Source organism: Tenrec ecaudatus, chromosome 1 (genome assembly GCF_050624435.1).
Source record: "Tenrec ecaudatus isolate mTenEca1 chromosome 1, mTenEca1.hap1, whole genome shotgun sequence".
Classification (NCBI taxonomy): Eukaryota; Metazoa; Chordata; class Mammalia; order Afrosoricida; family Tenrecidae; genus Tenrec; species Tenrec ecaudatus.
Genome location: NC_134530.1, coordinates 33,869,780 through 33,896,547, shown reverse-complemented (window position 1 = coordinate 33,896,547; position 26,768 = coordinate 33,869,780). Strand labels below are relative to the sequence as shown.

Below are 26,768 nucleotides of genomic sequence, written 5' to 3'. Positions count from 1 at the left end.
CAAGCCGTGATTCGCCAGCTCTGCAGTCTGTTGTTTGCCCTTTGGGGCAAGGGCTCCATTTGCTTGTGGGGTGGAGCAGTTGGCAACTCCTGCTGGGAGGCTCTGTGGGGCAGAGAGCTGCCCTGCCAGGAGAGCCTGCCTGTCGGGGGCTCTGGGGGCCAGGTGGGAGACATGGCCTTGGCCCGCCAGCCAGGCCCTCCAAGTACAGCTCCTTGGCCTCAGGGCTGTCAAGGCTCCACCCCCACCAGCTGCTGCGTTATTTCTGACTCATCCAAGAGTGACAAGTGTGTAACCAAACCCCTCCACACCCGGCTTCCTCCCCTCAGGCCCCTCCTAGAGGGAGGACACTAGGGACTTTTCTCCTGGCAACTCCCTGAGTGTTGGGTACACCTGGACCCAGCTGCTGGACACCACAGCCGCCTGCTGAGCCACCCTGTGACAGGTGGGGTGGGCTGTGAAGGCAGCCCTCGGAGCCCGGGTGGGTGCCTGCGACCTGCAGCCCCCAGCTAGGGCCTCCACCGAGGGCCTCCTTGGCGCCTGGCCCAGGAGCTGGCCTCTCACGGAGGCAGCCATCCCTGGATTTGGGGGCTGGGCACTGCTCTCGAGGTTTCCCGAGCCCAAGGCCCAAGCAGCTCCTGCTGGCTGTGTCCCTGTGCCCTGCTCCCAGGGGAAGGTGCTGGCTCTGGAAACCAAGGACATCGGATTTCTCATGCCACATCCCTGACCTCGAGAGCCAGCCTGCAGACTGTGCCCTGGACCCCACAGCTCTGCACACAGAGCACAGGCAGGCCGCCCCGCTCCATGCATCCCTGCCCTGAGCTCTGAGGGATGAAATCCCATAGCTTCTTGCTGCCCCATGAGCCCTCGAAGAGCGCCCTGGGAAGGTGTGAGTCACCCAGCAGGCGCCTCTCCCTGGGGTGCCTCTGCCTAACCGCCCTTCTCAATGCTGCGCTTCACCCCACAGGGATCCCCAGCGCTGGGCCAGGGGGATGAACCGCGAGGGGGCGCCCGGGAAGAGTCCGGAGGAGATGTACATTCAGCAGAAGGTCCGAGTCCTGCTCATGCTGCGGAAGATGGGCTCCAACGTGAGTACGCCAACTGCCCACGGCGGGCCCCCTGGGGGGCGCAGGGTGTGGGGACCCAGCCCTTCCTACAGTTAGCAGGCTCAGGGCACAGTGCTGCTAGACTTGTGGGTGGCCCAGGGTATCCAGTCTCCCCACCCCTGTGGCCTGACCTTCATTTCTCCATCCCCAAGCCCCAGGAGAATTCTCTCGGGAGGCACCAGTGGCCACCACTTTCCGGAGAGGGTCCTGGCCTAGACTCAATCTCAGATTCAAGCAGGGCACAGTGGGACGGTGCGGGGGAGACCTGTAAGAGAGAGACTGATAACTGTTCTTACTGTGCTCCAGCCCTGGGGGTTGTTGGGTTAGGGCTTTGGGTAGGTGGGGAGCAGGGGTGCCGCCCTCACCTGCGGCTCTCCCCTGCAGCTGACAGCCAGCGAGGAGGAGTTCTTGCGAACCTACGCGGGGGTGGTCAACAGCCAGCTCAGCCAGCTGCCACAGCACCCCATCGACCAGGGTGAGTTGGGGACAGCATCGAGTCTCGGCCCTTCCAGAAGGCTCCCAGGGTGGTGATACACAAGAGAGGTGTGGGGTAGGTGGCTGAGTCCTGCTGTGGAGCTTGGAAGCCTCTGACCTTCTGTCCCGCTCATCTCCTTTCCCAGGTGAGAGCCAGGGACCCACACAGGCAGATGATGGGGTCCCTTCTAGGTATGAAGGGGCACCAGGGTCCCTGTGACCACAGAGTCTCTAGTTATTGTATTTCCTCCATCTTTGGCCTCAGATGTGCCCTGGCCCCCACCTGCCCATCATCCTGTCCAGGGGAGCGCAGTCCCCCAAGTGTGCTAGGACAGGGCTGTGGCCAGAAGGGGTGCCTGAGGGCCTGGAAGCCTCTGTGTGCACGGGCCTTGCCATGCTTTGGGTACGCTGTGATAACGATAAGAGGTGACATTTACTGTTGCTGCTGAGCACCCTCAAGTTGATCCTGACTCAGCTGTCCCACAGGGCTGTCCTCTGTACTGCAGCGCACCAGGCAGCCTTTCTCCCGTGAGCAGGCACTTAGGACGTGTCATTTCACTTTAGACAGCTATAAGTCTTGTGACTGCCTAGGTAAGGAGACTGGGGTTTGGAAGCATTAGTCACCTCCGTTGGCCACACACCTGTCACGGGTGCCCAGGATGCAGCTCGCAGCCCCACTGCAGAGCTCAGTCAGCAGTACGCCTCAGCAGCTACTCGGGGCTTGCTTTCTGGGAGGTTCATCTCAACGCTGCAGCCAGTCCTTCCTTCCCTTCCTTTATGCTGAGCTGGACTTATTGACTCTAAGGTAGTCTGACCTCTGGCATGTCCAGGCCGAGTGAGTTCCCAGAAGCAGGGTCCTGATGGGCCTGCCCCCTCCTTGGTGGGAAGAAGGGGGACTGCTTCTCCGCATGCTGACCTAGATCCCGGCCCGCCCAGTCCTCCTGTATGTCGCAGGGCTCTGCCCTGGTGCAGGAGCTGGTTCCCCAGCTCTGAGGTCGGGTGTGGCCCAGGCTGGGTTCCCAATTCAGCAGAATTCCCACCAGGCACTCCTGTGGCTCAGGCCACTCCTGGGACCGCCAATCACCTCAGTCTGCCTGGGCAAGTCCTCCCAGGCGTGTCCTTCCAGGCAGCCATCGCAGTGGAGGGAGGGGCTGGGCATGGAATCCACCCTCCTTGGGGTCCTCTCCCAGGGCTAGCCTGAGTCCCTTTCCAGTGGCTCCCGGAACCCTGAAGTACTTTGAATCCCTGAGGGGGGGGTAGTGGGGGGAGTGTCCCCTCCCTCCCCTTCTAGACTTGGGCAGCTGTGTCAGCCTGCGTTTGAGCCGCATAGGCTTCTGGTTGAAACCTCAGTGGAGAAAACTCAAAAGCAGTGGTGGGGTGGTGCGTCGATCTGTACAGAAAAACCCCACAGCACCCAACGTCTCCCACCCTTCCCATCCACTCACACATACGTGGGTATTGAACAAAAAAGAAAAAGAAAATTCCAATTTGTAAATAGAAAATTTTATACCAGATAGAACCATAAGAGATTTCACCTCCTAAGTCACACATTTTTATAGAACAAAAATGTAAAACCTTTGCACAGGTCCCACTTTTGTACGAAGGGAAACATGCTTTTAAATCCTGGCCTCCTATGAGTAAGTGCTGGGCTCTAACCTCAAGGTCAGCCGTTGAAAACCACCAGCTGCCCCGTGGGCGAGAGAGGCGAAGCTTTCTGCTCCACTAAGTTACAATCTCGGAAACCCACAGGCACGGTGCTATGCTCGAGGGTGGCTCCGAGTCAGAACTGCCTCGGTGGCAGTGAGGTGGTATAAAAGGTGGCACCGTGGTTCACGAGGGGGACTGCTAACTACGCAGGGTCAGTGTGCATGTGTGTTTCTTTTCTTTGTTTTGAGGGGAGTGTGGCGTAAACGGTTAAGTGCTGAAAGCGTAGTTGTTCAAGTCTACCCAGAAGCACGTCAGAAGAAAGGCCTGGCCATCTGCCTCCCAGACATCAGCGATGGAAAACCCTGTGAGCACAGTTCTACTCTGACACACCTGGGGTCGGCATGGCTCGAAATTCATTCACTGGCAACGGGGTTGAAAAAATGCAAATTCATCTCACTGAGCTAAACCCACAGTCGAGAATAAAATCGAGTTCCTCTGAGTTGCTTAAGGTCCTGGTGGCTTCACCCCACGGGCCTGGAAGCTGCTGAGGCTGACCCTCTCGCACCCAAGCCTGGCTTCTTTTGCCTGGGACTGACCCAGGAGCCTGGCAGTGGGGTGGGTGTCAGCCTTGCTGGGTACTGTGTGGACCCCTAGCTGCCAGGCCCGGCTGGCCTGCATGCAAAGACACCAGCATAAGAATCCCTGGGGGCCCTGAGGCTGGGCCAGGAGGGGGGCCGACTACGTCTTTCTTTCCATATCTAAAGTCACTGCAAACACACAAAAGACCATGGCAGCCAAACAGACATCAGTGCAGGGGCTGCAATCCGGGGAGCAGGAGGGTAGTTCCTTTCCCAGCCTGGGGATTCAGGGGCGATCTGCTACAAGTTTGTCCTGGCTTACCTGCGGGGATGCAGGGTGTCCTTCCAACTGATGCGGCAGGGCATGCTGGTGTCGTGCTCTTGGTGCTCAGGGAAGAAGCTGAAGCCCCCTTGCATGAAACGCACCCCACGCCACCCCTCTCCTTTTTTTTTGAAAGACCCCTTTAGGCCTAGATCCCCTTCTGCATGAGGATCTGACTGAAGCCTGGCAGGAGTGCCTCCTGCTCACTAGGTGGCACTGTCTCTCAGCAAATGCCTCATTCTCACTCTCCAGTGCAGAGTACCCATCAGCAGCTTTTCCTTAAGTAATTTTCTGAGACAGAAACATGTCTCCAACTCCCAGACTCCTCCAGGTGGGCGCTGAGGCGGCCCCTCCAATAGAACCTAGAGTGCTCCCACAGGCACTTGAACCCACCACACTTTCTGTCAGAACCTACCACTCTAGGGCTTCTGGGATGCCGCTCTCCCTGCCCGAGGCCCTGGGGGATCACAGTGACTTGGGGGTCTGTTCTGTGGAAGAAAGCAAGGCTGTCTGCCTCCATAAAGAGTTAAAGTCTCAGAAACCCGCAAGGACAGTTCTGTTTGACCCTATGGGGTCGCTGTGGGGCAGAATTGACTAGACGGCAAAAGGTTTGGGTTTTTTTGTTTTGTGGGGGTGGGGTGGGTGCTGTTCATCCCTCGGCTTACTACACCTGGCTCTCACACCCTGGTCTCTCCCCTTTCTATCCTGCCAAGTCCCAAGTCCTGCGCCAGGAGCCGAAGACCCATAGCCAAACCTGTGAGGGCCTGTCAGCCAGGGTTAGGAGAGGCTAAACTCAGGGGCCTCCTGGGCACTAGGGGAGCCTTCTTAGTCCTCAGCCCACATGGCTGCTCTGCTGGCCTGAGACTGCCAATGAGAGCCTCCTCCAGTCCCTCCCTTGAACTGTGTCTGTCTGTCTTCTATCTCTCCTCGCTCTCTTTTCCCCTCCTTCCTCGCTCTCCATCTTCAGTCTACTTCTGCCCAGTCTTTCAGTGAGCCTTTCCTTCCCCTCTCACGTGCCACTGTGCCCAGTCCTGTACTCCTGTGACTTCACCAGAGAGCTCTGGTTAAAGACACATTCCAGGCACAGAGCTCCTCCCAATCCTTAAGCCTCTATGTTCAACTCTCCACTGGACACCTTGCTACAGACGCCCCACGCTCAGCAGTGTAGATTCACAGCCTCCCCTCTGGACCCTGCCACGATCAGTGTGCCACCAGATGCCCAGTGAGCTTCCCAAGGACTCACCTCCAGTCCTTTCTGCCCCTCATTCAGTCAGTCACCAAGTCACTCTGATGGTCAAGTCCGCTTCCTCTCCTTGGTCGGGACCTCCATTCTGGTTTGACCCTGTACTAATGCTTGACTGTTGTTAGTGGGCACGGAGTTAATTCTGTCTCATGGTGACCCGTGTGTGTGTGATGGCTGCCGATATTCCCAGCTGCCAGCTCCACTTTTCATCCTTTTTCTACCAGTTCACCTCCACGTCCTAGCCAGAGTGACTCTGCAAGGCTCCATCAGCAGAGCTTGCCCCGCCTCGCATCCTTCAGTGGCGCCTGCTGCTGTGTCTGTCAAGCAGCCAGTGCTGTCCTTCTGGAGTCCTGCGTAGTCGCTGTAGGAGATGAAGAGGGTGGTAGGAAGGATGAGGGATACGAGTCCTCGTGTGGTTAGATGTCGTTGAGTCGGTTCCAACGCCTCGCGAGCCCGTGTGCTGTAGAAGGGAACATCACCGTCCTGCGCCCTCCTCGCCATCGCTGTGTTTAGCTCATGGTGCCAGCCACCGTGTCAGTCCGTCGAATTGAGAGTCTGTCTCTCTTTTTTTGCTGCCCCTCTACTTTACCAAGCTTGGTGTCCTTCTCCAGGGACTGGTCCCTCCTGACAACCTGTCAAAGGCATGGACGACGGTCTTGCCGTCCTCACTTCCAAGACCACTCTGGCACTACTACTTCCAGGAGAGGTTCGTGTGTGCTTCTGGCAGTCCGTGGTAGTCGTTAGAATCCTATTACATAGTCTGGTCACCATTCCCTCTTATTAAACCTCCAGTCCACTTCGTGTGATGAGCGAGACACCCTTGTTCTCACCCTCCACCCGACCCCTCATGCATGGACAGCGGCCACGGAAACTGGCTTTCACCGCACATGTGCACAGCCTCCTACCTCTGCCTTTGCCTCTTTGCCAGCAGCGCTACCCTAACCTGACACCCTCCCCTGTCTCCGCAGCCACGTCAGGTGACCCTCTTTGATTTTCATCCCAGGTCTGCACCTGCAGAGCACTGCTTCCCACACTGTCTCCTAAGCCACGTGAGCAGTCTGGCCCCCTGAGCTGGAGACTGCGGCTTGGATTTTCTGGTTCCAGGCACCAGCAGGGCCTTCAGTGAGTGCTCAGATAAGCAGCTAGACCAGGCTTTGGAGCCTGTAGGTCCCACAAAGGCAGTGACATGGGCGAGTTCTCTGAGTGCTGTCTCGCAGTCCCCAAAAGTGACTAAGTGGACCTGACAGCCAGGCAGGGAATCAATACTTCCCTGAGACAGCCTGGCTGCAGGCCTGGGGGCGCAGAGCCCTCCTGCAGCAGGCTGCACCGGAATGCTGCGTCTGCTCCTTTATCATTGTCGGTGCTGCTCTCGGTGTAGCAAATATTGATCCCCACCCCGCTACAAAGCACTGCACAGTCGCTGCGGAGAAGGTTGGGGAAAACGCACACAGCAGGAAAGTTTCAAGGACAGTGGGAAGAAACGTACTCTGTAGCCACAAGCACTGCTGTAGCCACACCCCTGGGGCAGTCCCCAGGCATCTTTTTGGCAAGCATGTGTACCTCTCTGCCATACAGTGAGGATCGGGCAGTGGGAGCAATTGGCCATCTTTCACATCTGGCAACGTTACTGCATTCTGAAACAACAACCAAGAACACATTTTCATGACGGCCTAGTTAGTATTCGGCTGTGTGACTGTGCCAGCCCCTTCCTTCTGGACACGCGTTTCTCATTTGTGCTCTTGCTGACAGCAGCAGGCGTTTGCTGAACTCTCCCTGCAAGCCAGCCTCTTGTCAAGTCACACACTGGTGGCTTTCACTGAGTTCTCGTGACTGCCTTGGCTCACTGTATGATGAGAACCCCAACGAGAAGGTAACCAGTGCCATTGACTGGGGCACTGGTCCTGTTTCTAGGGAGTACCTTTCCACTGCCAGAAGAAGAAAGGCGAGAGAGAGAAAACAGGCCCACTTGGGTGAGAGAGGCGTGCTTGGGTGGGCCCAGGGAGTGATGGACACAGAGCAGCATTGCATGTCCAGCTGTGTGGTCTAGGCTATAGCCCACGGGTGGCTTCCAGGCTGGCCACACCGCATTGGGGTGGTACGTTCCGGCACAGTGCATGGTGGTAGCCAGTGCTATTTCTGGAGAGACCGAACAAATGGACGGGGAGGCACTTCCTGCTGCCTTTGCACCTTTGTATTTACTCCAGGTCCTTCACCTGCAGGCCCCTTTGGACGGCTGGCTTCTCTAAGTGTGTCATCTCCTTCTGTCCTGGCAGGAAGATAGGGCTGGGGCATAGGGGTGGAACACACCCTGAGAGCCCGCTTTCCAGCCCAGGGGGCACTGCAGAACTGCATCCCTGTGCGGGGTCTCAGCTAGGCCCCATCCAGATGGCATGAGCTGAGGGACACCCTCTGCCACAGACACACACACACACACACACACACACACACACGGCCTGTTTTGTCAAACAAGCTCCCAGCCGTGGTTTGATCTCTTCCCCATCCTCCTTCTTCCCTCCAAGAGCCTCGGTGCTGCCCCAGTGGCTCCCGCTCTGTCCCATCTCTATCTCCCACATGGGTTCTAGCAGCAGCCATCCAGAGGAGGCTCCCCAGGCCTCCAGCCCACCTTCTCTCAGGGCTCTGCTGGCTGTCCCCCAGGAAGCCGAGGCCACTGGCGCAGGGTATGCGACCAGGCGCCCAAAATAAGTGGCTTGTCTCCATTTCACAGCCAAGTGCAGGAAATTCCTCCCAGGCCGCTCTTTCCCTTCCTGCTGGAAGCCCTCGCAGTCCCAGCCCTGTAGAGCTTTGCTGGCTAGTCACTAGCACGTTGTACCCAAGGGCCCTGGGCTGGGCGTAAAGCCAAGAGCGTTGCTGGGTGCCGTGGGGTGGGGTCATCTCTGACCCAAAGCGGCCCTTTGTGACAGAGCAGAAGCCACAGTGACTGGAGGGCTTTCCTGACTGTGATCTTCATGGGAGGAGGCCACCAGGGGATGCTGGTTGGCTTCAAACCGACAGCCTTCTAGGGGGCGGCTGAGGGCTTCATTGTCGCACTGCCAGGTGCCGGCACAGCACCAACCCTGAGCCTGGCACAGAGTAGGTGACTGAGCTGAGCCTCTGGGAAGCCTGTGTTGTCCCCAGTGGCTTCTCCCTGCAGGCAGTCAGCGAGACTGCTCTTCAGTACATGCCCCTGCAACACACGCACTGCTGGGGTGTCCACTGCCCTCCCAGCTCCCCCCTCAGCCCACATGTGGGGAGAGCTTCCAGCCTTTGCCCAGAGGCTCCAGGGGAGAACAAATCCTTGTCTGACATGCAGTCAGGCCCAGGGAGAATTCCAGTCTGCGGGGTGGGAAGCTGACCTTTCTTAACTTTCCTGAACACACATGCGGATGACCTATGAGCTAAAAGCACAATGGACTGGAAGTCAGGGACAGGGTGGGGGGTCAGTCCAGAAGATTTGGTATGCCATAGCTTATGTCACAGAAAAATGTTCTTCAAAAAAATCCAGAAGGTACTGGGATGCTGGATTCTGCATCCCGCCACAGAAGGTCCTGCTTGTTGGTGACCAGCGTGTTGTGCTCTGTTGTTTCTAGCTGAGGACAAACCATGCTTGACAGGCCTCAGAGCCCCTCAGAGGACTCTGTTCGCCCCAGGGCCTCTCACACTAACCCACCCTCCTGTGTGCAGACCACAGCCGGGCCCCCAGCTGCCAGCCCAAGGGTGGACAGACACGGGGGCCAGATGTATGAAGAGCTTAGTCGCAGACCAATGTGTGTCCGCTTCTGTTGGTTCCTGTTTGGTTCCTGTCTGTGACTGGGGAGGTTTCCTGGGCTAGAACCTCTGCAGGAGCAGATCTCGCACTGCTGGGCAGGGCCAAGTGGCAAAAGTCTATCCTGGGCTTCACTGAGCATCGGGTGTGGCTGGCAAGCCTCGGTGTCCCTTGTCCTGTTGGCGCATCACTCTGACTTCTGTGTGCATTGTACTTCTTATCCGCACACCAAGGATATGACCTCATCTCATGACATCTGCAAAGACCCTACTTCCAAATAATCTCCCCGTCACAGAGATTAGGGCTTCAGCCCCTAACAGGCTTGGAAGCCCATGTTGGTGGTGTTCATGCCCCTCTGGGGGCCCCTGGTGGTGCTGGCCGGGCAGGGGGTGAGTGGCCAGCAAAGGAAGAGGGTTCTGGGTGGGGTGGATTCTAAAGGCAGCAGGAGCTTGCTTCTGGTGCAGCTAACGGGGAGAGGGGCGAGGTCAGGTGGTTGTCCTTGAGAGTGAGTGGGGGCTGAGACTAGAAGGTAATCAAGATGCCGGTCCAGGTGAGAGGCAACAGGACACACGCACAGGTGGGTCGGAAAGGGCTGGGAACCGCAGGTGGGGTGCACAGGTTGTGGGAGGTGAGACAGGGCTGAATGGGCCAGGGCTGTGTCTTGTCCGAGCAGCTGACTCCTGAAGGAGGGGTGTGTCCTGAGCCAGAGGTCCTGTGAGGCCCAGGTCAGGGGTGGGGAGGGGGGTGGGAAGTGGTAGGGGGACAGGTACAAGGACTGGGAGCGTGGGCAAAGAATTGAGGGAGGTGGGAAAGCATGCGGGCTGGCTGGCTGTCCACCGGGCTAAGCCCTCGAGAACTCCGTGGGGACCTTTACCAGCCTGTTTCTGTGGGTGCAGGGCCAGCAGCCAGTCTGCGGGGGCCGGAACAAATGGGAAGGGAGCCAGGGAAACTGTGAGGACAGGCGCCTCTTTCAGTGTTGGCAGCGATACATTAGGTTTCTGGGGTGGCATGCCTCGGCTCTTGCTTCGCAATGCTGAAAGAATTCACGCGGCAGAAGCACGTTTGTAATCCAAGTGACTTTTATGAGGAAAAGGAAGTTTCAGGGATTCACAAGGCATCCCAGGAGCCAAGAGCAAGAACTCCCCAAAGAGCACCCTGAAAGAGAGACCTGAGAGGGAGCTCGGGCCCCCTGAACTCAGACTTGCAAGAGAGGAATCAAAAGAGGGGTGAAAAAGATTTGGCCTTTGGGCAGGGGAGGGGTGGTTGGAGGTGTTGCCCAACCTCATTGGCTGAAGTTAAATGCACCTGGGTCATGTCATATGGCTGGGCCTAGTCTGTGCACCCAGGTGGACCTCTGACCTGGGCTTAGGGGGCTTGTGTCTGAGCATGCTCAGTTTGGATCTTTCCATAGGTGTCTAATGGGTGCCTGATTTCTTTCCAACCCCTTTGTTGTGACCCTGTGCAGGCATCTGGGGAGACAACCCCCCTTAGTCCCTATTCTGGCTACCTAACATTCCCCAGTGAAGGAGTCTTTGGGCGAAGACAGTCTCTGGCTACTTCCTGCTGTTAATGGACATGAAGTGGGGCTTTGGGTCCACACTCTGCCTGCTCTCTCCACTTAGGGGCCCATGGTGGCTGAGGTTGGGGTGCTCTAGGCACTGGTGATCCTGGGGATTGGCAAGCTTGGCTCAGTGTCATTAGCAATCTGATGACTTCTGGAAGAAATAAAACAGGTGACCACTTTAGGTAAAGCTAGGACAAAAGCTTCAGGATAGCAATGTCCACGGAAGTGTGGGTTAGTCTCGCACTGGGAGGTTCCAAAGGAAATCTCAGGAGGTATTAGCACCGGACTGACGGGCATCGCCTGCAAGCTTACTTTAAACACGGGAATTGAACTTAAAGACTGTGGTGGGCTGAGGTCAGGCTTTCTGCAAAGCACTTGCTTGTCTCGGGGTCGGCGTGACACCATCTTAAGGCCGTGTAATGGTTCACATGTGTACTTAGCTTGCTCTGTTTGATCTGCGTCGGAAGGAGTTGGTTCTGATGATTGCCACCGCTTTGCTTGTGAATGGTGGATCCATGCACTCTGTCCTGGAACTGCCCACATCCATGTACAACCAGGGTTCCAGACCAGGAACAGTGGTCCTTTACTGCTGGCCACCCGCTGGGCTGCTTTGTCTAGTTAGCAGTTGCACACTCACCAGCCGACCACTCTCCTCTTGGGTCTTCCCCCTAGGACAGAGTGCTGCAGTGGCCAGTTTGTTTACTGTGATAGCATGGCCCCTGGGGAGACCTATTTCTGTTAGGGCAATCCTTTGCCAAGTGGCCTATATACCGACACACAGAGGACTTTGTACCTTTGGAACCTGGGAGGCAGTAGATGGATGTTAATTAGCTGTGGAGGCCAGTACCTCGCATGCCTGGCATCTTCCCTTTTCTCCTTGCCCTGAGCCAAGCCCCTTGCTCCCTGTCTGTACTGTAAAAGGTAGCATTGGCAATAGTTAACACCTGCGGTCTTTGGGACATTTGTTTCTCAAGAGGAAAAATGCCTGAACCAGGGGACCTCCGCCCACTTTCCCAACCTTTACCACTTTCCCAACTATGTGTCAGGTTCTGCTGTCCTAGAGGAGAGGTGGAAAGTGCGCTATGCCTTGGTCAGGGTTCCCGTCACCCAGGATGCACTGGGGCTAGAAGGAATTGCAGATACACTCTAGTTTCCTCTTATTTACAATCAAATCTGGGTCGAGAGATGGGTTCTACTGTTGTCTGAGGGATGGACTCCTGGTTGCCTATCTAGAAGATACGCAGCAAGAAGGTCATGGTGCCCTGCGTCTTGGGGTGTTAGCCTGAGACTCCAATCCTCTGGAACCTGGAACCTCAGACAGATGCCTCTGTCCATGGCGGGGTCAGGACTGGCCTTAACTGGCTGGAAAGGTCCTGACTTTCCTAGACACCAAGCCAGGCGTTCAGTATCATCGGCGGGGGTGGCATTTCCAGGCCTATGGAGGTGGGTCACTGGCCTGATGTCTGAGGCACAGCCCACGCAGCCTGCTCCACAGACCACCTGCATCTAGAGCATCTAGGACGCTTAGGAGCGTCGATTTCCGGGCCCAACCGATTCAGAGTGTCTGCCAGCAGCCTGGAGCTGCCGTTTAAACAACTCCTAGGAGACTGGGTGTCTGCTAAACATTAAGGACTTTTAGATGATGCCCTAATCATCCCCGGCCCACAGAGGAACAGACCCACCCCATCTCCCAGTCAGCGCTCTCTCTCTCTCTCTCTCTCTCTCTCTCTCTCTCTCTCTCTCTCTCTCTCTCTGACTCAGTGGGAATGTGGGGGGTGGGTAAGGTGGATTTGGGAAGCATATCTAGACTTCAAGCAGGTAAACTAAAACCCCGAGTCACTGCCCACCCACCAACCCATTCCCATCCATGGATTCCCACTCAGAGGAGCCTCTGTAGAGGCAGTCTAAGATGACGTCACCTTTTTTCCATGGAACCACTGCCGACTGTTGGGGTTGAACTGCCAACCTTGTGGTTAGTAGCCCAACCCACAGTACCACTAGGGCTCTTGACGGCCCCTCTGCTGTGGTTTTGATGCTGTCATACCTCGTGCTGTTGATGTCACCCACTCAACTAGGTTCGTGGGACTGGTGCTGCTCATCACATTTTGCAGCTGGGTGAACTAAGGGTGAACGGATATGCTGGAGTTTCCTTGGATCCCCCTGGTGATTGGCGTCAGACCCAAGCCCAGGTCCTAGCTTTGAGCCCGGGTCCTGATGGCCCTGCCCTCCCTTTAGCCTGGGAGTCCCTCAACTACCAGTTGAGCTTCTGCTGGTGGCTCCAGCAGCCCAGTGTTGTGCCGGAGCCACGAGCAGAGGCTCTTGTATGCACTCACTGGCCCTGTCACCTCCAGTGTTGGGAGGCTGGTTGTCAGCCAGGAGCCCAGCGGGCGCCACTGAGGTTGGTACTTTCTTTGGCTGTGGAGGCCTTAGTAGATCGAAGGCTGCTGTCCCCATAGCAACCAGAGTGCTGTGCAGCCTCTAAGCAAAAGCTAACCCCTGGGAACCTTGGAGCATCAAAGCCCAGGTGAGCAGAACCAGGGCTTGCAGCCTGGGGCTGCTGGAAACAGCCCAGGCCCCGTGGGTCCAGGTGCCCTGGGAGAGGCAGTCCTGGCAATGTCTGCCCACGCCCATGGATGCTGTTCTCTTCGGCCAAGCCTGACCTGTTTCTGCTCCAGGCAACCTTGCTGCTGGTTCTTTTCCCCAGCGCTGACACTGGCTGGTGTTGCCAGCAAGGTAATGAGCTCAAGAGGCAGTTCCACAACCAAATCATACGGTCGAGGGGCGGGGGGTTGTAGACTGCCAGGTGGACCATCCTGGCCACTTTGGAGTGTGTGTTCATGGCTTCTCTCTGGCCTGGTCAGCCTGGCATGTGGAGGGCAGGCCACAGCTTGGCAGGCCAGGGTCCCAGGATTTACAGCCCAAACTATGTCCCTGTGTTGATGGTGACCTGCCAAGCACCCCAGCCCTCACCAGCCACTAGAATCTGGCACTTTCCTGGTCTTGTTCCCGCCTCTCGCTGTTGTGGTTAGGTGCCACCCAGGGCTCTGACTCCTTGCGACCCTATGCTCATCAGAAGGAAACCCTGCTGGGTCCTGCACCTCTTCACACCAGGGCTTCCCTTTGAGCCCCATGTCGCAGCCTTGGTGGCACTTGGTCCCGTCAGGGGTCTTCCTCTTGTTCACGTCCCCTCCGCTTTACCTCCGCTGGGGTCTTTCTCCTGAGTGCATGCCCAGCATGCCTGAGAGGAAGTCTCACCATCACTGCCTCCAGGGAGCTGTCTGGGTGGACTTCTTCCTCTCACTCAGAGGTATTCCGAGGTCACAGGGAGCCGGCCGGACTGTCCTGGATGACTGAATGCCCAACCCTCGGGTGGTCCTGGGACTCTTTGGACAGTGGGGTGTCAGGGCCCCTAGAGGAAGATGCCTTTGAGACTTCCTGGGGGCTGGGCTTGGGGTGCTACAGGGGCTCTGCACCCCAGAGCACTGTATTCAAGGTGCAGTGACACACATAAGCCTCAGGTATGTATGTGTGTATTGGGTGGGGAGTCTGCAGCCTTTGGAAGCAACTGGGCTGGGGGCTAGGTTTTGTGGAGTGTGGGGGGCTTTTGGGGGGTGGGGTCGGGGGTGATAAGTTAACTCACAGGTGTTTTCTGTCTTCCTGGCCAACGTCAGCTGTAAGCCTGAACTGGACTTGGCAGAGGTCTGGGGCACAGGTTGGGCCTGCCCCTCCTGCACCCAGGTGCTTTGTGGAGGATAAGAGCAGGAAGCCCAAGAAGCTTTCCCCCTCTCATATTTGTGGGATGAAGCCCTCCTCCCTGCTGCGAAAGCAAACTGAGCCCATGGTGATGGTTTGGGGAGGGTCTAGAGCTGTGGCTGCCACATTCCACCCCGCCTAGGGCCAGCTTGCCCCCTGACATGCAGATCAGGGGCTCCCACCCACAGACTGCCTGGCAGGCTCAGCCCAGCATCCCCCAGCCCAGCACCCCCAGCCCCCAGTCCTTGCTCCTGCCCCTGTACCCCCAGGCCTGTTCCTGTCTGCAGGTGGCCTGCAAGAGCTCTGGGCTGCCTGGGAAAGACTCGGGGGCTCTGTGTGGAAGAGGCCGTGTGCCAGCCCCCACCCCATTCCTGTGGGTTCTTCTCTGATTTCTTTCTTTCTTTCTTTCTTTCTTTCTTTCTTTCTTTCTTTCTTTCTTTATCATTTTATTAGGGGCTCGTACAACTCTTATCACAATCCATACCTACATCAGTTGTGTAAAGCACATTTGTACATTCATTGCCCTCATCATTCTCAAAACATTTGCTCTCCACATAAGCCCCTGGCATCAGCTCCTCATTTTCCCCTCCCTCCCCGCTCCCCCCTCCTCTTCTCTGATATTTTTCATCAGCTGTCATCAGCCTGCTAACCGAAAGGTTGAGGGTTCAAACCCCCCACCCCTGGTCCTCAGCCCCTTGGGGAAAAAGACCTGGGGGCCTGCTCCATTGAAGGGGAGCCCTCCAGTGAGCCATCCTCTCAGGGAGAGACCAGTCCCTGGAGCAGGATGAATCACCTTCATCAATCATCAGCACGCCCACAGAGCCGAGCAGTTCTGGGAATTGATTTAGGCGCCCAGTGCCTTGGTGGAGACCTCGGGAGGGCTTTCCCTGCAGGCTTCTGGAAGCAGGAGTGGTCCTCAGCGGCTTCTGGGGGCTTCGCCCAGCATATAGGGGCGTGGGGCTCTTAAGCAACACTAGTCCTTCTAGGAGGCGGAGAACATGGGCAGAGGGTGGAGCCACCGCCATTGGCTGTCTGACCAGACCAGCCTCAGCGCACCCAGAGCCTGCAAATGGTCCAGTGACCCTCCGTCGGCCTCTGGCCTGGGCCACTCTGCATAGCTCTCATTTTTCTCTCTGCAGTCACTGGGCTGGGCTCGGTTACAGGGGCAGAGCTGGCATTGGGCGTGGGCTGAGCGGGCAGCATGCCGTGCCCTGGAGAGCTGTGGCCCCAGCCACCTTGGCCTGGCCTTCCGCCCCGGTGGGGGCTGGGGTGGGGGCTCCCCAGACTGCTGCTCTGCGTTTCCTCATGAGTTTTCTTCACAGTAGCCCACAGCTGCCTGGGGGTTGTCCTGTCCTTTTTTAACTGTGACAAAGACATGCAATGGAAAAGTTTGCTATCAGAGCACTATTTCAGCGTCTGCTCCAGCGGCACTGTGTTCACAGGACCACACAGGCACCCCCATCATCTACTCCCACAACTCTCCACCGCCGCCTGATGAGCAGCCCCGCCCCCCAGCCCCTGGGGACCTCTCCCCATGTTCCCTCTCTGACTCTGCCTATTCTAAGTAACGGAAGCAGAAGCCTTCAACTTCTGTCCTTTCGCGTGTGGTTGCTTTCACACCGCATGCTTTCAAAGCCCGTCCATGTTGTAGTCTGTGTCACAACATCATTCCGTTTTATGGCTGAGTAATGGGCTATTGTCCTTAGCTGGTGCAAATGTGCTTGGCTGTTAACTAAAAGGTGATAGGTTCAAGTCAACCCAGTGGTATCTTGGAAGAAAGGCCTGGTGGTCAGCATCCTGAAAGCCATTGGAAACAGCGTGGAGCACAGATCCACCCTAACACGCACGGGGCAGCCTTGACTTAGAGTCGACCGGCAACTTCTCTGTATGCTAGTTGCCGTTTTGCTGCTTGAATCATCTGTCATTTTTGCTTTTTGATCCTAAATTTTGTTTCGTCCTGACAGGGGTGGATGGGTTGGTGCGGTCTTTGCTTGGGTGGCCTGCCAGACCTCAGTGGTCCAGGGACCTGGGCAGCTCTGGGGGTTTCCTTCTCCCGAGGGGAAGTCCAGGGTCAGGGCAGGGAGGTCGGAGTCCTGCAGCGCCCCTGCCCCTGCCTCATTGAGCTGCTTCATCTGTCTGTGCCGCAAGCTTCCTCAGCTACAAAGAAGCATCTGTCCACTCACTTAGGAACCCTGGTGGCACAGTGGGTTACACACTGGGCTGCAAACCTGAAGGTGGGCAGTTCAAAACCATCAGTCGCTGCTCGGTAGAAAGATAAGGTTGTCTGTTCCTGTAAAGATTTATAGTCTCAGGTGAGCTTGGCTTTGGTAATTGACTCACATATTCCGCAGTGGGGATGGAGCCCTGCTGCACTTCAGCAACGTCTCTAGGTCCTGTAACTATGTCGATGAGCAAGACAGACTTCCCCTGACCGCACAGACCTCACTCTCTGGGGGAAGGAGCAGCGTCGCCGTCAGCTGGTGCTCCAATAACACAACACCACTCAAGTCAGTGGCTTTAAAGACTTAGACCTTCATTTCCCCACGGCTCAGGAGGCAGGAGTCTGTACTCAGGGAAGGCGCTCTGTCCACTCTGTGGCGAGGCAGGCTCATCTCTTTCCGTATCTGTGGCCTCAGCATCCCTGGGTTCTTTGTCACTTGAGCTTCATAGGGCATCCGTCCTCCCCCGTGTGTTTCCTTCTGTGTCCACTCTGCTCTCTTTATGACCAGCAGTCATGGGGTGAGGACCCATGCTCTCTTAATGTAGTCTGGCTCATGTGACAGAGAACCAGCCTTGAGATAGGACGGCTACTAGGGGGATGGGCTTCCGACACACAATTCTATCTGTAGCACATAGCGAGTGTTGCAGGTCCATATGAGACACAGTAGGCAAGCGGTTCTCAACCTGTGGGTCATGACCCTTTCACAGGGGTTGCCCAACTCATAACAGTAGCAAAATGACAATGATGAGATAACAAAATGAAAATAATTTTGTGGTTGAGGAGGGTCACCACAGCATGAGGAACTGTATGAAAGGATCACGGCTTTAGGAAGGTTGAGAACCACCGCTCTAGGCAGAGGTGAGGGCTCTGAAAGAGACTGGGACCTCCCGTCTCTCCCTCCACGCACAGGACACTATTTCTGACCCTGTGGTCGGGAGACAGATGCCCGTGCAGAGGCAGCTGGGAAGTGGGAGGACTGCCAGATGAACAGGGGCAAAGCATCCTCAAGGCAGAGGAACCTCAGACACAGAGGATTGTGAACCAGGTCACTCTGATTCAACCCCCTGTGGAGCATTTGCCTTTCCACCCCCAATGTACTGCATCAGAATCTACTACCTAACGAGCACTGTAGATGCCAACGCCTGTGTGTCTAGGGTGGAAGGACAAATTCTGGGCAGGGGCTTGAGGTAGGCTGAGCGGGTACCAAGCTCTAGTGTGAAGGACAGCCAGGAGGGGCAGCATGAAAAGACCAGGATGCATAAAAGTAAGTAAAGCCAGGCGGCCAGAGGCCAGATCGTTTGGGGACTTTTGGGTAGTGGCATGGAGTGTGGATTTCACCCTCAGTATACCAAGACACCTTGTGATATGAACCTGCTGCCGAGGAGGATCTGTCTGCTCTGTGGAGAAGGGGCTGCTGGGGGCCACTGTGGGAGCACAGAGGAGCCTGGGATGAGGGTTGGCCAGGAGGGAGTAGAGGCCTTAGTGGTGGAGTCTTGATAGATTTAGACAGTTGAGTTGGAGGTTTTACAGGTGCGCTGTATAGAGAGAGCTTATATGTGTGAGAGTGGGGGGTTGGGGCCCAAGCAGCCAGAAAGATGTCACAGTCCTGTGAGCTGCTGAGCAGGCCTGGAGCGAGAGGAGGGGAACCAGCATTCATTCATCCAGGGCATGTTGAGTCAGCGGTGCCTGCTGGACGGGCCTGCCGTAACAAAGCACCATTGGATGAGGTTTTGTTGATTTGTTTTAAACTTTGTGTGACTTGGGTCAAGGTTTACAGTACTGTTTTGTTTCAACTCAACCACTGCGAGCCTCTCAACACATCGTTACTTATCCCACTTCCTCCTGTGCCTCCTGTCCCGTTTCTCCTTTCCTAACCCTCTGGACTTGGAGGAGGTGCTCTTAGGGGACATTTGTCTTCTCCGTCCAGGAGGCCAGCACCCCGAATTCAGGGCCTCCGCTCTAAGTGATCCCTTGTGGCCCCTGGGTGTGTTGGTGCATCTAACCAGCTGTCATGGGGGTCTTCCCTCTGTGTGTGTGTGTGTGTGTGTGTGTGTGTGTGTGTGTGTTGGGGGGGGCGTGTCTTGGTATCTTTCCCCCCTTTATAAGACAGCACTCAGAGAGATGACATTTAAGACAAATCTTACTCTGATGTGGCCTCACTGCCATTGCAAAGGAAGCACCCCCATTTACAAACAGGGTCACAGTCCAAGGCATAGGGGGTTAGACTTCAACACAGCCTCTTGGAGGACACAGTTCAATCCGTAACCTTATGCTAGTGCAGAATGCAGGGGGAGTCCAGGCAGGAAAGCTGAGGAGGGTGGGCTCTCCACTGTGGATGGAAGAGTTCCCAGGCTTGAGCCCTGGCGCCCTCTAGCAATGAATGATTGGGAAGAAGAAGAGGTGGCTGAATAACAATAGTTGGGGGGGGGGTGCTGGAGAACTGTGAGAAGAACCAGCTGGAAGACCTGCGGAGGGACCAGACCTGACTCCACACAGGCTGCTACTGGGGGCAAAGGCAGGGGTGCTAAGCAAGAACCGTCTCTGACCCTCGCGGGCTGTAGACCTGGAAACTCCTTGCTGAAGAAGAGGACTTTGATGCAGAGGCTGGGGGGCAGCCTGCCAAACCTCCACGCCTTCAGAGCATGTTCACCAGGAGTTTGGCGAGGAAAGCGGCAATAAGCAGGATCAGTCCCGCCTTTATTGCTAGCTGTGTGGTAAGGATCAGCCTGAACTCAATTCTCCAAGTGTGGAACTGGATCCTGTTCTCACCTTCCCACTTCTCCATCCTCCTTGCCAGCTGCTCGCTCGCTCGCTCGCTCAGCACTCTCTCCACACCAGCCCCCCCAGAGCCGGGTCAGAGCTCATACGTTAGAATGACACCTTCTTTCAGACCGTCTGGCTCTCACTGCCCCTGTGGATGTGAGGACACCAGCTTCAGGAGGCCGAGTGGAACAGTGGTTAATAAGCACTTGGTTTTAACAGAAAAGTTGATAATTCAAACTAACTGCTCTGTGGAGCCCTGCAGGAATAGCGATTACTTGTTGGTCTGGGATCCGCAAGGTCAGCAGTTTGAAACGACCATTCGACCCTCGGGAGGAAGACAAGACTCTCTACTCCTAGTGAGAGTTATAGTCTCTGAAACTGACAGGGGCAGTTCTACCTCGCCCTATAGAGTCAACATTGACTCTCTGTCAGTGAGTTTGAGAACTGCTCTGTGGGAGCAAGATGTGGTAGTCTGTTCTGGAGAGAGCAAAGGCCTTGGAAACCTAATTGGGTTTGGGGGCAGTTTCTAATCTGCCCTTCAGGGTTGCTAGATGCCAGAACGGGTTCCATGGCAATGAGTGGGTTTGGGTTTTTATACGGTACATACAGCACACATAGAGTGAGGTCTGGCTGTCTCCCGTCTGTGGTCAGCCAGGAAGCCCATCTGTGCCTTAGGATGAAGGGTCCTGGTCTGTCTTGGTACATAGCAAAGATGAGTACCTTGTGCCTTCAGCATTAATCGGCTCCCCAGGTACATGTAGAAATTGTTGGATTGGTATATGTCCTGCTGAGCATGTTCTAACAATAAGAAAATAAATTACTTTTTTAAAGGCTTAATCATTTATGACAGAGGGAAGAAGGAATTCTTCTTGTACCAGGGAAAGGAAATTGAATCTTCATGATTAAATAGCAATTCATTTTTCTAAAATGAAATGTAACTTTTTACTAAACTGTTTAAATTTACAATTGAAAAATATATGTTATTAAAACAAAAAGTTGCTAACCGCAACATTGGCCCAAACCCACCAGCCGCTCTGCGAGAGGTGACGAGGCCGTCCACTCCCATCAAGACTGATTGTCTCAGAAACCCTGTCTGGGTCGCCCTGAGTCGAGTTGACTTGGTGGCAGTGGCTTTGGGTTTGGTGGGTTATTTAAACAAAGTGGAGGAGGAAGATGACCAAGGCTTAAGAGACATTTCTCCAGCGACTACATATACAAATGGCCAATAATCACATGCAAAGATGCTCAGTATCCTTTTCTTACGTAGACGTTGGACAGTGTAAGATATGATAAAATAATAACTTATAAATTATCCAGGGTTCATGAGGGAGGGGGAGCGGGGAGGGAGGGGAAAAATGAGGAGCTGATGCCAGGGGTTTACATGGAAAGCAAATGTTTTCAGAATGATGAGGGTAGCAAATGTACAAATGTGCTTTATACAGTTGATGTATGTATGGATTGTGATGAGTTGTATGAGCCCCCAATAAAATGATTTTTTTAAAAGAAACGGAAGTGTAGTCATGCCATTTTCAAGTTGTGCACTGCTCGTGTATGGAAATGCAACTGTTGTAGAGTGAACTTGTACACTGCAAGTTCAACACTTGATCGTTCTGCCAGGTCTAGTGGTTTTCATAGGATTGTCTACCCACAAGGTTATTTCCAATCAATGCCATTTACACGTGTATGTATGTGTTTAATTAACTTTTCATTTTGCCTAGTTTCCCTGCCCAGAAACTCCAGTACCCTGTTGAATCGAACAGACGTCCTGTATTCCTGATCTTAGGAGGAAAGCTCTAAATCCTTGACCAGTAGTCTCTCCATCCTTCTTGTCATAGGCCATCAAGTGGGCTCCAACTCGCAGTGACCCTGTGTGCAGTACAAGGAAGCCCTGTGCCGCCCACAGCTATCCTGCTGCAGCTCCGGGGTCAGCCCATCCAGTCTGGGGCTGCCTCTTTTCCCTGTCTGCTTTTCCCAGCAATGGGGTCCTTTCCAGGGACTGTACCTCCTGCCACGAGGTCCAAATTGTGAGGTGAAGGCTCGCCATTCTCACTTCTAAGGAGTATTCTGGCTGTCCTCCTTCCAGGGCACATGTGTTCCTCCTCCTGGCATTCCACAGTACAGTCAGTGTCCTTCACCAACACCGTCACTCAAACGCGTCAGTGCTTCCTCAGCCCTCTATCCATTGTCTGGCTAGTCATGCATATGAAGCTACTGAAAATACCGAGGCTTAGGTCTGTTTTCTTTCTTATACCGTAACGAGCTCTTTATCATCTGAATTCTCAATTGCTGCTTCCATGGTGTTGATCGTAGACCCAAGTGAAATGACATTTCTGATAATGTCGATCTTTTCTCCTGTAGCATGATGTTGTTTATTGGTCTAATCGGGGAGATCTGTATCATATTTATATTGAGCTGTCATCCGTAACGAAGGCTGCGGTCTTTGGTCTTCATCGGTAAGTGCTTCAAGTCCTCTTGGCTTGCAGCCAGCACAGGTGACTCATGTGTATCAGTAATGCTCTCTATTAGGCTTGGGAAACTGCCTTCTGTTCCTGCTTGCTGATGGTTTTCATCATGAAAAGATACTGAATTTTGTCAAATCCTTTTATCCATGTCTATTAGATGATCATGTTTGTTTGTTTATTATTGTTATGGTGTATTCCATTCAGTGATTTTCAGATGCTTTACCAACTTTGTGTTTTCCTGACAAATCTCAATTAGTCATGGCATAGAGTCATTTGTATATGTCAGTGGATTTGGTTTGCTGGTATTTCATTAAGGAGTTTTGTATCTCTGTTCATAAGAACTGTTGGAATATAATAGTTTTCTCCTTCAGTGATGCCTTGGCTGGTTTGGGCTATCCATATCTCCCAGCGGGTCAGAAGGTAGAGTGGAAGCACTGGTTGGCTGTCTTCTCCCCTCCTTGGCTCACTTGCACCTGGAAGGGAGGGAAGGTTGAATGGATGCTGCAGCATCAGCAGAGGGGCCAGTAGGGCAGACATGACCTCATCTGTAAAATGGGACAGGAACCCTCGCTCCCGGCCTTGGAGGCAGTGGGCTAGGCCTACTGGACTCTCAGTGGCAAGTCCTGCTCTGAGCCCAGGGCTCCCAGGACAGCGTGAGTGTCCAAGAGGGCTGTCATATACTGGCCTTAAAGGAGGAGAAGCGGGCAGTCCACTCCGAATTCCCTCCGGCTCTAAAGGAAGGCTATAACCCTGTAACTGAGTGAGGGAGTTGCCCCTCAGTTGGCCTTGACTCAGGGCCACAGTGGAACGAACTGCAGCCTAGTCCCTTGATCGTCAGTTTTTGACTCAGACTGTGGATCTACAGGGCTTTCACTGACGGAGTTTCAGAAGGAGGTTGCTAAGCCTTTCTTCCTCATTTGTCGTAGTCTGGAAGCCCCACTGACACCAATTCACTATCGGAGCAACACACAAACCTTCAGTACAGACAGATGGTGGCTGCACGTAAGGTGTGTCAGCCATGTACTAAACCTGGGCCTCCCACATAGGAGACGAGAATTCTACCACTGAACCACTATGAGGGCCTCTCCCTTTTCGGCAGTGGGCCCAAACATCACAGAGAAGAGGGGGAGGGAGTTAGCATTCTTGTTGAGAAACCTGCCAGGTCCCTGTGCAGGGGCCTGCGGCATGACACACACCACACCAGGCTGATGACAGGGGCACTGGGAAAAGGTCTTGGAAGAGCCTGCTCCTCCTTGGCCCCAATGGCAGCTCTGTGGCAAGGAAGCCAACAGGCTTTCAGAACGGCCCCAGGACCAGGGCTCTGCATACCCGCCCTTGTTTGCCCTCCGTGGCAGCAGAATGAGAAGCTCTGAAACGAGGCATGTAGACCCTCCGCGCCCCAACCGGGGTAGAGGCAGCCAGCTGGCATCATGGGAAGGTGGGACTCTTGGAGAAACTGTGGCTCAGGTGTCACGTGGGAGTCACTGGAGTCCTGGTGTGACCTTGAGAAGGTGACTTCTTCCTCCAGTACAGACAGGCACGCATGTCATAGCCCCTGAGTGGGGCTGTGGCCTCAGAGGAGAGGCAGGCAAGCAATGGCTGCTCTCTCGGCAGACGTTCCGCTCCCCCCTCCCCACCCTACCCCTCCTGGCAGCCAAGCTATTTCTGTGCCTGCACTTCGCCTCAGAGACCCACGGTCCCTGCGAGGAAGCCCATGAGACAGGCCGTGGAAAATGAAAGTGGGCTGACTCTGCTCACTTCCCACAAGGCGTCTTCTGCTGACACCTCCCCAGTCAGGGCCCCCACCTCAGCCCCCTCCCAGTTAGTGGGCAGGGAAGCAGCTCTCGGGAGGCGTCAGCATCTGTTAGGTAACCAGCTCAGCTGCCATGCCGAGTATGATGTCATCTTGGATTCTGTGGTTGCTAGGAAAACTCTGCCTGCAGTGAGAGTGCGTGGTCCAGGAGTGAGTGGAGAACAGAGTGTTCCCGAGAAGACAGGGGAAGGCTTGTTGGGCTTCCCAAGCAGGAGAGCCACCTCCAGGAAGCCAGGAGGCGCTTCTCGCTCCTTTCTGCAAACTGACCTCCCTTTCAAGGAGCTCCTGAGTGGCAGAAACGGGTAAGCTGACCAGAACTTGGCAGTTCAGATGCACCAGAGGTACCTTGGAAGAAAGGCCTGTGATCTGCTTCTGAAAGGTCCCAGCCAGGAAAACCCTGTGGAGCTCAGCTCTACCCGCACATATGGGGTTGCCAGGCATCCACGAGGCCCGGACATGAACGGAGGCTGAGTGGTATGACAAAGGAGTTTTCTAGGCAGCACCCGGATGCTCTCACAGAAACCCCAGGTATGGGATATTGGGGCCTCGGCCAGGGCCCCACCTTCCCCAGCATCCCAGGGCTAGTGTCTCCTCTGCACTTGCACGTGGCAGTGCAGGAAGGAGGCCCAAACAAAGCCACTCGTGTGCCTGTGGGGGTGGGAGCAGCGGAGACAAGTCTGCCAGCATGTGGCTAATGAGCCAGGACCCTGCCCTCTTCCACGTAGCTCCTTTTCCCATGCCTGTGGGCCCACTGTGCGCCACCCTCCCCAGGCGTTTCCTGCTTCGGCCCCTCTGGAGAACTCCAACAGCCGCACAGCCGAGGAGCATGCCTGAAAGGCCGCCCTGCTCGTGGTGGGGTGCCGCAGTGAAGAGCCTCCCTTCATGGAGGGGGCTAAGGGGGAGGGTGGACCCGGCCACCCGTCAGCCCCTTCCGTTGAAGGGGGCCTGGGGGTGGGCAGACTGTGAGTTCTCCTTCCTCCCTGCCTTTCCTGGCTGCTTGTCAGAGCCTGTTTCTGGAAAACAAGACAAAGGAAGTGATTTCATGAGTGCCTGGACCCGGATCTCAAATTCACGACGACAAATATAATGCGGGAACTGGGGCCATGAAGTGTCTCCACAGGAACCAGGCTGGAAACAGGCCTGGCCAGCCTCCTGTGAGCAGGTGTCTCAGGGTTTGGGCCTAGGGGTTGCTGTTGAGAGTTAAAAATCACAAGGAGTCAGGGTCAGCAAAGGGGTCAGGCCCAGAGTCCTGAGGAGAAAGCAGGAGCTTACATGCATTGGTGACCCTGCCTGGGGGTGTGAGCGGGGCTGCTCCTGGGTCACGGGCAGGGTTCTTGGTCCACCCCACCTCCAAGCCTTGGCCCTGGCTGCGTTGCAGGCCATCTGCCCCTAGCTAGGTTGTGCTGCAGCCCTAAGGCTCCACCCTTCAGAGGGTGCCCAGTCACCAGCAGCCCCTTCATGAGCTCTTCCCTCTGGTCTGCAGGTGCCGAAGACGTGGTGATGGCATTTTCCAGGTCGGAGACGGAGGATCGGAGGCAGTAGCCACAACCCTCTCGGAACATCCTGGAAGCTGGCATGGACCCAAAGGTCCGTGTGGACCCGAAGCTGGCCGAGTGACAGTGCCCCCACCGCCCTCCCTGCTCCCCCACCCCCACCTTCGGGCCACTCAGCTGGGCTGCCTCAAGGGTGGCCCCGAGGTGCGATTATGATGGGCTTAACGGGATGGACTCTGTGATTGGTTACAGGAAGAAACCTTTTTTATTTTTAAATTTCGACCAACAGAAACGTTTTATTTTTATTTCTGACTTTCCCCCCCATAAAGTTGCTCTTCGGGAGCAGGCTTCTTAGGAAGCTCCCCGAGCCCTGGTGCTTGATTTAGGCCCTTTTTTGGGGGGTGGGGGGTGGAAAAAATGTGAAGAGGTCGGATTTGATTGGCTGCTTAAACTGGTAATGGTTTTTGATTGGCTGGTGGGGGGGGGCGGCCTTTGCTTTGATTGGCTGCAGGTGTTCTGCTAAAGTCCACTGCTTCTCTATCTGGAAGGCAGAAAACAGGGTTTGGGACATTGGTTGTTATATCTGACTTGAAAAAAAAGAAAAGAAAGAAAGAAACCAAGTGCGCTTTGCAAATATTTATTACACACAGCCTGCTGCGGCTTGTACGGTTTGGGTTTGAATTTGATTGGCTTTCGATTCCTATGTTTGGTTTCCCATTGGCTCACCCGCGGCTCCCGTTGCCATGGAGTCACCCCCACTTCGCTGCTGGCCCGTCTCTGGGTCCTGGGGGACAGGTGGAAAATGCATTTACTTTAAATGACAGTGCCTGCCTCCACCGGCAAGGAGACACCCCCGCCTCTAAGGGCCCCAAGAAGGGTCCACTGGCTGGAGCGCTGCGCCTGCAAGATACCTTCGCCGCCCTGAGCCGCCAGCCCCAGCACTGAGTGGCTGGTGGCAGGATTTATGTGCGTGCACTGCTGGCCAGCAGCCAGCCCTGCAGGCGAGAGGATGAACTGCCTCAAGTGCCTCGCTTCCTGAGGCTCCACCTGGAGAAGGATGAGGTGGTCTCCCAGCTGTGAGGCACTCCACACCCCAACACCCCCACCCACCCACCTGCAATGTAGCAGGGGCCTCTGCCTCCAAACCCAACCCTGGGCCTGCCTCTGGGCCCTGCATCTCCATCCACAGGGGAGGTCCCCTTCTGAGGCCAGGCTGGCGCTGCACTGCCTGATCCTGTGGTCACGTGTATATGATGGACACTCAGCCCCCAGGAACACACCTCAGAGGCATGGTCTTGAGCAGATGAAGTTCCAGCCTGATAGGTGGAGTTGGTGTAGGGACCCCGGGCCCTCTCACTTGCCCACATCCCCTCGAGGGTCCCTATCGCCTGCTTCGTTCATGGAAGTGGGGCCTGTGGGAGCATGGGGGAGATGCAGTCTGTCCCAGCCATGTGAGATGGCGGAGGCCCTTTTCTCACCCTGGGTACCCAGAGCCCAGAGAAGACTCAGACTGCACCTTCCCTCCCTTTCAGCGGGCACCCCACACCATTGAGCCCTGGGCCTGCTCTC

At 55.5% G+C, this 26,768-nt stretch overlaps 1 protein-coding gene across 2 annotated transcripts in view; it reads left to right on the top strand.

The window, feature by feature from the left end:
• CTNNBIP1 (catenin beta interacting protein 1) overlaps positions 1-25,567 on the top strand; it is a 62,976-nt gene extending 37,409 nt beyond the window's left edge. For both annotated transcript variants that reach the window (XM_075550730.1, XM_075550727.1), the window contains 3 exons: positions 965-1,085; positions 1,488-1,578; positions 25,190-25,567. In XM_075550730.1, the coding sequence (XP_075406845.1) occupies positions 990-1,085; positions 1,488-1,578; positions 25,190-25,248 (246 nt within the window). In that variant the 5' untranslated portion in view covers positions 965-989 and the 3' untranslated portion in view covers positions 25,249-25,567. The remainder of the gene's footprint in view (positions 1-964; positions 1,086-1,487; positions 1,579-25,189) is intronic.
• Positions 25,568-26,768: the final 1,201 nt, after the last annotated feature.